At 36.3% G+C, this 12,694-nt stretch overlaps 1 protein-coding gene across 8 annotated transcripts in view; it reads right to left on the bottom strand.

Moving 5' to 3' along the window:
* The window catches only part of HYCC1 (hyccin PI4KA lipid kinase complex subunit 1), a 201,170-nt gene that overhangs the window by 83,811 nt on the left and 104,665 nt on the right, over positions 1-12,694 (bottom strand). For 7 of the 8 annotated variants that reach the window (XM_054559074.2, XM_063725584.1, XM_054559073.2 and 4 more), the window contains 2 exon segments: positions 11,800-11,878; positions 4,742-4,843 (listed from right to left, as the gene is read on the bottom strand). In XM_054559074.2, the coding sequence (XP_054415049.1) occupies positions 4,742-4,843; positions 11,800-11,850 (153 nt within the window). In that variant the 5' untranslated portion in view covers positions 11,851-11,878. 8 annotated transcript variants of the gene reach the window in all.

Below are 12,694 nucleotides of genomic sequence, written 5' to 3'. Positions count from 1 at the left end.
TATTGCAACAAGATTAGATGAAATTATGCATTTGAAATTAGTACAGATAAACATCAATATCTGCATAGTGTGTCACAGATTACAAAGTACTTACACATACATAAACCCATTAAATTCCCACAACACTGGAGGGTAAAATATCATTATCCACACTTTCCACAGAAGGAAACTAAGACAAAGAGGCTATCCACTATGACCAAAATCACATGACTCACAAGGGTCAGACCTGGAGCCAGGTATTTTGACTTCTTTACTAACATACCTGAAAAATGTCAGGAAGAATAAAATGATATACAGTGTGGGAAATATGGACAGTGTCTGACATATCTAATTTGAGTATATTTGAAGCAAGCAAAGGAGCATTAGAACCTGCTGTGTTCCTGGTGTCTGGGTTACATTTTTTAATGTTGTTTTTTTTTTTCATGGAAACCATATTATTTATGGTGGTTAGGTTTTACAGTACTATTAAGAGAGACTGTACCTCAAGTATATTTATATGTGTTAAACGGGCTTTTATGGGTTTAATGAGAACCTAGTCACCATGTGTCATCTTTCCATTGTAAAATATATTTTGAGTTCTAAAACAACCAAGCTGCAAATGGGTTTTTACAACAATCCATTCATAAGTAACAATCTCTCTGTATCCTAAGAGAGATTTCTAGTGGTAACAGGCATATGACTCAAAAATGCTCTTTAGTGACTAAGTAAGGAAAATGTTCTTTAATGACTAAGCAGGAAAAGAGTCAAGTTTTGGTAAATTTAGAAGGAAAATCTTGCAAAATTTTTTGTATTGAACAGTTACTCAGGAACATTGGGTAAGAAAAGGATACGGAAAAGTTGGAGAACACTACTATTCAGGAACCAGCAGCTACTGGTACCGGACCTCTCCACTCTCTGGACTCCCGACTCCTAGAACTCCAAGGAGACTTTATGTAGGTCTTTCAAAAAACAGCTGATTTCATAACAGACTTAAGTAGTATTAACCTCTACTCATAGGCCTGTCTCAAAGTCATAGTCAACTAAAAGCGCCATTTAAGCAAACTGCACTGTACCCATATAAACTGCCTCTTTATAAGTTTCTTGAACACATCACATATCGCAGAGCCTTTCCACCCACAGTTCCCTCTCCTGGAAGGCTCTTGCCCCTGATTCCACCCCAACTCCTAATTCGTTTGGATCTTGATTCAATCGCCAACTTCCTCAGTCCCAACACATATTTCCCTTACTTCATTTTATTTATCCTTATAGCTTTATCACTAACTGACATAGTATTATGTTTAGCTATTTGTTTAATGTCTATCTCACTAACTAGAAAACAAGTTTTAATCTACAAGATCAAGAATTTAGTCTATTTTGTTCTCATAATTCCTAAGTGGTTCCTGACATATTAAATGTGTTTAATAAATATTTATTAAACGAATAAAACTGAATAATGAAAAAGTACTATTAGTGAAGTTTAAATGCCAAATTTGTTGAACTTCAAATAATACCAGAAACATATCTCAAATTTCAAAAATTCTGGAAAACAATAATATCAACTTGTTAGGAATATTTTCAAATTAAGACACAAAATATTCTAAACAGCAAAAGAGAGGTTACAATGTTAAAGTAGATTACACTGCTATATTTTAGAAGCACTTCCAAATATATCTGAAAGAGCGAGTGGTTTTTTTTTATATTATTATTATACTTTAAGTTTTAGGGTACATGTGCACAATGTGCAGGTTAGTTACATATGTATACATGTGCCATGCTTGTGTGCTGCACCCATTAACTCGCCATTTAGCATTAGGTATATCTGCTAATGCTATCCCTCCCCGCTCCCCCCACCCCACAACAGTCCCCAGAGTGTGATGTTCCCCTTCCTGTGTCCATGTGTTCTCATTGTTCAATTCCCATCTATGAGTGAGAACACGCGGTGTTTGGTTTTTTGTCCTTGCGATAGTTTACTGAGAATGATTTCCAATTTCATCCATGTCCCTACAAAGGACATGAACTCATCATTTTTTATGGCTGCATAGTATTCCATGGTATATATGTGCCACATTTTCTTAATCCAGTCTATCATTGTTGGACATTTGGGTTGGTTCCAAGTCTTTGCTATTGTGAATAGTGCCGCAATAAACATACGTGTGCATGTGTCTTTATAGCCGCATGATTTATAGTCCTTTGGGTATATACCCAGTAATGGGATGGCTGGGTCAAGTGGTATTTCTAGTTCTAGATCCCTGAGGAATCGCCACACTGACTTCCACAATGGTTGAACTAGTTTACAGTCCCACCAACAGTGTAAAAGTGTTCCTATTTCTCCACATCCTAAGAGTGAGTGGTTTTTTTAAGAATACAGAATACACACTGTCTTCACCACATGAACCAGAATAAAAGCACGAAACTAACATGCAAGACCAGAACCAATGCTTCAGAAAGTGTGGTCCTGAGGATCATCCACAAACTGTTATCAATCTCCAACAATATAAATATAGAAATTGAGAGGAAATATTTAGAAACTTTTATAGCAACTTAATATTGTTACAACATCCAAGTGAGTGATTAGCAGATTTATCAGAGTATACATCAGTTAGGGAATATCAAATTTGTGTGGTGCCTCACACATGGTGTGAGTTGCATGTTAGTCACGTATTTTAGATACACATATTTGTCTGTGACAGATTATAATTTTTTTAAAAAACTGGTTCATCATCACTGGTAGTTTGAGAAACACTGCTCTGAACCATTAGAGCTATATTCACTAGAGTTATCTGAATAAAAGGAATGCTATAAACTAATCTAGCCAATGATAAATTTATCCTACAAACACTTTCCAAAGTAGCCTAGTTAAAACATACTTCATGAGAGGAATAATTTTAAGCTTCTCAGAATAATAAATAATAAATGATCAACAAGATTTAATTTGTTAAAAAACATAAAGCATATGGCTATACTTACCCTATTTGGTGAAATAATTCTAAACCAAACATGGAAAACCTTAAAACAGCTTCCACTCAATATTTAAAAAGTAAAATCCTTCAAGAAAACAGCCTACCTGTGCATTCTATACAAGTTAAGAAGCTTTGGGGAGAAGGAAGAGACAAGACAAATATGATTCTTCAATTCAGTTATTCCAGTTAAAGTTTTTCGGCTTGTCAATATACTCCCTAATCCCTTCAGCACCTAAAATTCATGATATGCATTATAGTATAACCAGTAGGAGTGGGATATTCTACACCCCCTCCAAAACAGATTAACTACTCAAAAGAAGAGCCTCCCTCAATTTTGGTAGTTTCATCCCAGAGATACATAGATCCATATTGGACTGGACTCCAGGATATGTTACTTTACCACTGAATCTGCTGTTAGAGTCCATCATGCTATCAATCAAACTCAAGTACAAAAGGAATTATGTACTTCAGATCCCTCTCTTCTACCATACCTCTTTCCACTCCTCCTGACACTGCCCAAGTTTAGGTTCTCAACAGCTCCCTCCTAGGCTATTGTCATAGCTTCCTAGTCTTCTTACGTTCCCCATCTTTTCATTTGCCAGTCTATCCTCCACATAGCCACCTTCCTAACCCCTCAGTGCAAAAAAAGTCTAGACTGCTTAAGATGGAATTTGAGGCCCACCATGGTTACGTCCTAAACCTAGCTTTTTAGCTTCAGCTCCTATCACAGCCTTACCCTCTCTTGTTAACTACTGCGTTAGCATATTCACCTTTTTCCAAATGCCATACCTTTTTACTTTTCATCCTATTTCCAATTTTTTTTCTATTTCTACTATGAATGGTAGGATTTACAAGCAGCAGAATCTGGAGTATAGATTATTTTATTACCTTCAAACTAAATGGGCAGCTAGGGAGGCACAGTGGCTCATGCCTGTAATCCCAGCACTTTGGGAGGCTGAGGTGGATGGATCGCTTGAGCCCAGGAGTTCAGGACCAGCCTGGGCAACATGGTGAAATCCCATCTCTACCAAAAATACAAAAATTGGCCAGGTGTGATGGTGTACGACTGAAGTACCAGCTATTGGGGGTGCTGAGGTGGGAGGATCGCTTGAACCTGGGAGGTCAAGGCTGCAGTGAGCCATGATCACACCACTGCACTCCAGCCTGAGCAACAAAATGAGACCCTGTCTCAAAAAAAAAAAATCTAAATTAGCCATCTGAAAAAAGAAAGAGTGGTAGTGGGGCAAGAGGAAAGACTGGGAAAGGCACTAGCCAGGCTAAACTATTTGCCATTCTTTAAATGCCTTGCATTTTCTGAGCCTCCGTATACTATCCCCACTGCATGGAATATTCTTTTACCTTGCCACCTGGAAAACTTGTGCTTATCCGTAGACTGGATTAAGGATTGCCTTGAAACCATGTGTTTACTTATTTTCTCCCATTTTCCTCTTTCAGGATAAAAACCATGTGTTACTCAATTTGATTCTCTACTGCCTAGTATAGCCGATGGCTCCTAATGGGCACTCAAATACTTGCTGAATGAATAAAATGAAATGCAGTGACATAGACTTTTCAAAGCTACCTCTAGTGAGAGAGAAAAAGAGAGAAAATGTTCAGAGATGGCTTCTGGAATATGGTAATAAATTATATTTCTTGGCTTGGGGAGTGGTACACTACAGTTCATTTCAGTATTGTTCTTTAAACATATACATTTTCTTACCCCTTTATATCTATTTCACAATAAAAAATTAAAAATCAATCAAGTCAATATTACTAGCACAATAAACTATGAAAGTACTTACCTCACTTTGTGGCTCCTGGATAACTTTATAGAGAGATGAAACTAAAGAACTCTTGTCTTTCAAATTTGTGGCATAATTTGGTAAAGATGTTTCTGGTAATGTCTAAACAAATTTAAAAAAATACATTTTACTTTTATGAAACGTCCAGAATAGGCAAATCCATAGATGCAGAAAGTAAATTAGTTGTTGCCAGGACTGCAGACGGGAGAAGAAGATTAGGAGTGACTAACAGGTATGAAGTTTCTTTTTGGAGTGATGGAAATGTGCTGGAAATAGATGCTGGCATTGGTTGTACAACACTGTGAATATATCAAAAACCAAGGCAAGGTAAACATGTTTACCTTAAATTAGTAAATTTTATCTTATATTAATTATATCTCAATAAAAATTCAAAATAAAACAAAAAATATACTTTATCCTCTTATCAACAAGGACATAAACTAACATCAGCACTTCATCTTTGATCATAGTTTGGGATTAGAGATCAGAATATAGGCCAGGCGCAGTGTCTCATGCCTGTAATCCTAGCACTTTGGGAGGCTGAAGCAGGAGGATTGCTTGACCCCAGGAGTTCAAGACCAGCCTGGGCAATATAGTGAGACCTCGTCTCTACAAAAAACAAACAAAATTAGCTGGGCATGGTGGCATATGCCTGTAGTCTTGGCTACTCGAGAAGCTAAGGTGGGAGGATGGCTTGAGCCTGGGAGGTCAACGCTGCAGCGAGCCATGATTGTGGCATTACACTCCAGCCTGGGCAACAGAATGAGACAGGGTCAAATGAACTCCGGAGTTACATACTCTGACTGTTAAGCATGAGAAGGCTGTTCTACTTTACCAAATGAAGGGAAAATTTAGACTTTTCAGAGCTAGAGAAAAAGATATCCGCACTACCAACAAACGAATTTTCCTAATGCCATTTAAAATACAGACAACTAGTCACAGCTTGCCAGCACCACCTATTCAGAACGAACACCATGACCAGAGAGGAATGGGAAGAGATAAAACTCCAGTACTAAGTCAGATGATTTTGAATAAAAGAGTAGGGAAATCTGAACAAAAACATGTCATTATCATAATGATAAAAACCTTTCCTTCTGGAGCACACCCCCTCCTCAGTGATATCTGTTTCCTAAGTCATTATTCTATCTCACCCAAATTACTTCCTTCAGTCAATCATTGCCAATCCTGCAGTAGATACCATGTCTCAGGATATTCCTAACTCACTCTAAAATATACATTATTCCTTATATGTCTCATATCCTAGTATTTCAAAATTTAATATGCGTATGATTAGTGTATAGGTGGATATGTGCATAAATTAAACAGCATAAATTTTTACAATAAAGACATTTGATTCATTTTCACTTTACTGTGAACTCCTTGAGGGCAAGAACTGTCTTATCATCTCTCCAACCACAGCACTCACCACAGGCTCTCATACGCAAATCTTTGCTGAGGGAACATATTATAGATAAACAAAATAAGAAATAAAAATTGCCATTGCTTATACTTTGGTAGGTTCTTTAAAAGTGTGTCATATTTCACCTTGGGATATATAAGTGAATAGAATTTTTTTTAAGTTTAATAACAGAGTTTTATTTACCAGAAGGGTAAGCAAATGTGGACTATTTGGAAACCTTTCACAATTCTCCAGAGGGGGGAGAAAAAGGTTTTACTGCAACTGCTTACACAAAGAAGAGATTAAGGCATTCTTCAATATTTCAAAAGCATGACACAAAAGATCTCCAGGCAACATTCCATTTCCGTCATTTGATCAGGAGTAACCTAATACTGGGGGAATTTATATAAAAGTGAATAACAGTCAAATAAACAGCAGATTCCTAATCCTCTGAATAAAAATAAATCTAAATTATGTATAAAATGCATTATATATAATTAAAACTCATTGATGTCTAACATATGTAACTATGTATACATGTCTAATATATATGTCTAACTATAAAATTGAAGAATAAATTAACCAAAATATAAATCTTTAAAAAAATATTAGTGAATAGAAAGATTACTGTTTTTTATATATATATATATATATATGATCTAGGCTAAAACTAGATCATTCATTACAAACATGAATTACAATGTTCAGCTTATATACTAGCTGACCGTCACAAGGTAAAATATTTTCTGTGAAACACCCAAAGGCAAAAAGACAGCTGTTTTTCTGAAAAGACAAGCTCTGGAAAATACCATGGACCCAGGCTACCACTGATAAATGAAAGGAAGGGTATCTTAAAAATTAGTGCAGTAATAATACCTTTTATTCACAATTCTGTCATCATTTTATTTAATGAATGTGGGAAAAGTTAATTTTGTCTGTAGAGAGGGAGAAAATGTTGTGTTCATGAATGGTGCTTTAAAAAACAAGACCTAAAAGAGCCAAATGAATTTAAATACTATTATAGCAAAAACATTTAAATTGTCTTGCACTGTACTAGTTCAAAGGTACTGACCTTCTTAAATACCAGCTTAGCTTTCTCACATTTCAGAAGGCATAACTGGAGTTGAAAAGCACCTAACGGAAAATTATGTTGGTATATTATTCTTGGCAAAATTTGACACCAGGTGCGATGGCTCACGCCTGTAATCCCAGCACTTTGGGAGCCTGAGGCAGGTGGATCACAAGGTCAGGAGTTAAAGACCAGCCTGGCCAACATGGTGAAACCCTGTCTTTACTAAAAATACAAAAATTAGCCAGATGTGTGGTGCCACGCGCCTGTAGTCCCAGCTACTCGGGAGGCTGAGGCAGGAGAATCGCTTGAACTCGGGAGGCAGAGGTTGCAGTGAGCTGAGATCGTGCCACTGCACTCCGGCCTGGGGGACAGAACAAGACTCTGTCTCAAAAAAAAAAAATTTGAAGACAGATGCCTCATACTAAAGTATCATTTGACAGATGGTTTTTCAAAAATGTAAGGAGGTGATATGGGTTGAGTAGCAGAGAATTAATGAAGATGGACAGATGGGTGAAGAACCAGTAATTAAAACAATCCTGTTCAACAACATCACACGTAAGATTTGATTTTGAGTCACATATTGAGATTCAGCAACTATCAGAAAATTTAAAAAAATTAGGAGTCCGGAAATCTGCTAGATAAATCTACCACACAGCAGTAACAAAAATAACACAATCTGAAAGATAATATTTTATAAATAAATCTTTGAAAAGACAGAGCTTGAACTATTCATGAAATCTTAAAATAATGAAGTCCTAGACTAATCATTTAGTTGGTACATAAAGAAAATAGGACAAGCACGGTGGCTCACGCCTATAATCCCAACACTTTTGGGAGGCCAAGGCAAGCGGGCAACTTGAGGCCAGGAGTTCGAGACCAGCCTCGCTAACATGGCAAGACCTCAGCTCTAATAAAAATACAAAAATTAGCTGGGCATGGTGGTGTACATCTGTAATTCCAGCTACTCAGAAGGCTGAGGCATGAGAATCACTTGAACCCAGGAGATGGAGGTTGCAGTGAGCCAAGACTGTGTCACTGCACTACAGCGTGGGTGACAGTGTGAGACCCTGTCTCAAATTTTAAAAAAAGAAAATACTAATGAAGAGTCCATAGCTAGAGCAGACAATGAATAATTTTACCAAATTTTCAATTTCAAAAATTTCATCTCTACACATCTGAGAGATGTTGGGTGAGGTTAGGAGTTCAGACTGACTGTGGAACAGTGTAGAGCTAAAAATCATCTTCATAAACCACTTACAGTACTTTAACTTTTCTGATGAAAATATGAGACCCGGAGAGGTTATGCCCAACATCATAAAACCAGCTTGGGGAGAATTAGAATTAAGTCAAAGGGTTTCTTTCAGCTCACTTACTCAATCATGATTACTTGGCCTTATTAGCATCATGGTTATTAAATAAAACAACCAAGCAGAAGCTTTTCTAGAAATATGTATGTAACCAAAACCTTTCTTAAATATTTTAACAAAAATATGTAATTTAACACCAGAGATTTCAAAAGATACGTTACTCTAATTTTAAAAGTACTTAGCAGACACATTCCCAAGAACTTTTCTATATTCTATTACCTCTGGTATGCTGCTGATTTTGCCTGATAACCTTCTTCTCTTTGTCAAACATAGAGCTGAATTCAACACACATTAACCCAATTTAGAATAACACTCCAAATAATTATCAGGAATGCCTACCAAATTAGCCAAGGAATGGGAAATATCCTTCCTTGAACTGGCTATAATACAGATTTGAAGATAATTTAAAACATTTGAATATCAAATTGATTCAAAATTGGGTAAAGTTAATCTTGGGGTTGGGCAGGAGAAACTACTTAAACTACATTTTATTTCCTGCAGGCCATGATTTCACTCTCTCCTCCTAAAGGAAAAGTTTCCCTATGTTTGCATTAAATTTATTTAAAATGTTAATAAAATATTGCTACCCACATAATATGTTATATTGATAAAATATCACTTAAATAATATTTCCTATTTATTCATACTCTGGTTTCTTGTAGTGGAAGACGGTATTTGGAAAACAAGATCTGGGTGCTTAGTGTACTCACTGTGACCGGGGTGCCACTGTTTCTAGGTCCTCCCAGTGAACAAAGCTAGGAGATATATGTATGCATATATGTACAGACACATACACACATATATATCATATGCATACTTAGAACCCATGAGTTCATAATGATTCCAATACAACACCTTAGAGTTCTTTCTTGGCTTTCACTGTTCCATGATTGTAACTCCTTTTTCAGACAGATAGAAATCTAACTCCCATTATCCTCAAAATATTTACTTATTTGTTCAATCAACTTATTTGCTCAATGTAACCAATCTACCAATGTAACTACTCTGGCTATTCTTCTACACGCCACCTCTGCAGCCCTTCACCCCAACCACCTACTTCCTCAGACACTACTGCCATTAACCGCTGCTCTGCCCCTCACTCCTCCGTACTGCACTTCCTAGGTGTCTATATATCCAAACCAGGAGGGGAAGGGAATAAACGAACAGATGGAAAGGGAAGGAGATCAGTCACGGTTTTCCATTATTTACCTTACTAGCTGATCTTACCCCTAAAACCCACCCTTTAACATGCTCTCTTTCCACAACTCCCATCTTAAAGAATGGATAGCTAGCGATATTTGCTTTTGCATATTTTACTTCACCATTAAACATAAGAATGCCCTAGAAGAAATAGCATTCAACTGTTAAACTTGACAATTTCCATCAATCTGCCAAAAAAAAAAGCCGTGATAACAGACTATTTTAAACACAAAGATAACACAAGCAGGAAACACACACACACACACACACACACACACACACGATTTAATCAAAGTTTCTTGTTTGTTTTTTTTTTTTTCTTTTAGAGACAAAAGTCTCACTCTGTCACCAGACTGGACAGCAGTGGTGCCATCATAGCTCACTGCATCTTTGAATTCCTGGGCTCAAGTGATCCTCCCAACTCAGCCTCCCAAGTAGCTGGGGCTACAGGCATGCACCAACATGCCCAGCTAATTTATTTTATTTTATTTTTTTTGGAGAGAGGGGGTCTTGCTATGTTGCCTAGGCTGGTCTTAAACTCCTGGCCTGAAGCAATCCTTCCATCTCCGCCTCTCAAAGTGCTGGGATTATAGGCATGAGCCACCACATCTGGCCACAAGTTATTAAAATATGTAGAAAGCACTTCTGTGACATTCTAATGTCGCTTTATGATGACTTGGGGAATCCATAGAAGGATGCTCAATTCACGGCTATAAAAGCTGAGAAAGTAAAAGTCTGCCCAGCTATTCACCAGGATTAGATAAAAGAGACAGATAAGGCCGGCTGTTAAAATTAACAGGAAATGGTGCTTTTCCTAAATACACACTGCAACTGAAAAATGACATAACAATCTCCTTTGAGTGACTACTAAGTTCTTACTTACTAAGATGACTTGTCATCTAAAATCACAGATTATAAAAAAGTTTGTTGTTGAACATGTATCAGTAAGAACAAAACATCCCACTCTTGCCTAGAGCATCTAAGTCACTTTGACATAGAGAAGCAGCCTTGATTTTCAACCCAGGTGCAGAGATATAAATATGGAGTTTCTGAACATAACATTTCAAATCTATGTTAACTTTGTAGTTTTCAAGACAACAAGATCCTGGGTCTACTTTGAAGGCCAGACCAGATGTTCACCCCATTATAAACAGCCCTGCTTTGTTTTGAGTCTACCAGAATACCGTTTCATTTAAATTTCACCTAAACTCTACCCTTCCTCCAAATTACTATAATTTTATCTTTTCTTTGGTTTGGTGAGATGGTCCCATGGTGTCTGTTGGGCAATCTCTCTCAATGCAACAAGCCAATAAGCCTGACTTTGTCAGACTGTAACTTTGTCCTTATAGGTCTTGGGCTGATTGGGCTGGACAAAATCAAACTGATAGTTGCAGCCCAAACTCTTCATTCCTGTGGTTCATGATCATGCAAGTGCACATAATTATGTGTCACATAAGGACAGAGAAAAGTAATTAGCTGATTAAAGAAATACTATTTTAGCTATCCTAGAGAAAAGCTCATGAGACAAGAAAATATAAGTTTTATTTTCTTCATTAACTAATCAAAGGTTATACACCCCTTATATAGCCACTGGGTTAGCCAACTAGAGAAAGATTCACTGGTATAAAGTTGAGCAAATATCTTCCCATCCTCTCCTCATTGTTGGTCACCCCAGTTCCACTGCCCTCCAAACTAGAAGAAACATTTTGACAATGAATCACTGATGGTCGTTGGAGAATGACATCAACATTCAGAGACTTTAACTACTTTGTGGTATTGCCATGAAAGAAAGAAAATAAACAAATGAATAAACTCTTTGAACCACTTGGGAGAAAAAAGGAATCAATTTCCTAGAAAAGATTACTATGTGTAAATAACTCTTTATTGAGATTTGATAGAAAATACTTCTTCCACAGATATTTAGCCTTTCAGTCACATAAAATACAAAAATCACTGGAATTTAAACCCCAGACAAAACTTCCTTGGAATATAATTACTACAGTAGAACAGTAAATATTACCTTAAACTCTGACAACCATTCCTCCACAACCCCTTTCTCTGAAGTAAACATTTTTCCACATCTGTTCTAAACCTTCAACCTGAAAATTAACATAGAAAAATGTTAACATTTTGAACATATTTTATTTAGTCAGATTACTATGAACAGAGATAATCCTATAAAGTTTTTACTTCATATTTGTGAAATGAGTTTCAAACATAAATTACTAAATTCATTTCAAAACCAATGTGCACAAACAAGCCTTAAAATGCAAGAATTTTGACAAAAGTATAAATATCACAACATGATGAAATTGGCTTTGCAATTTTCATTTAGTTTTCAGGAATGCCAGCTGCAAAACATATTGGACATTTTTCCCCAGTTTCAATAAAATAATTTCAAAAAGATCATTTATCTTAAAAGAAGGCAGAAAATATTTCAAAAACTGTGAAAATATAAGAAGACACGCATCCAAAATTGACTTTATAGAAAGCATTAAAGTAATTTAATTTGCTTGTATTTCAGTTCTTTACAACAGTAACTAGGCAAGCCATTTGGTTTCTTGAAAGTGTAATATTCATTTTTTAAAAAGTAAAAGTGACAATATTCAAAATGACCATATTTGACAACAGTTATTCAGAAGATTGGGATTTACTTAAGTATAAATTCAAAGAAATAAGCTAAAAGAAATGCAGAACAGTTTTATCTCAAGCAAAATGTTTGTCAAAATACAACGTATTTTTCTTTACCTATGCATTTGTATGGGAGTAGACTTGGAAACTATTTCCTGATGGAAAACTTGAGCTCTATCTGAATTTCCTAACTTCCAAATTCAGTCACAAATCCTTCATTCGGCTACTTAATTTTCATGAGCATTATAATGTAGTGGAAACTCAGGTAGAGTAGCCAGAAATGA

This window comes from Pongo abelii, chromosome 6 (assembly GCF_028885655.2).
Source record: "Pongo abelii isolate AG06213 chromosome 6, NHGRI_mPonAbe1-v2.0_pri, whole genome shotgun sequence".
In the NCBI taxonomy this organism is placed as follows: domain Eukaryota; kingdom Metazoa; phylum Chordata; class Mammalia; order Primates; family Hominidae; genus Pongo; species Pongo abelii.
This window is presented reverse-complemented; position numbering and strand designations above follow the sequence as displayed.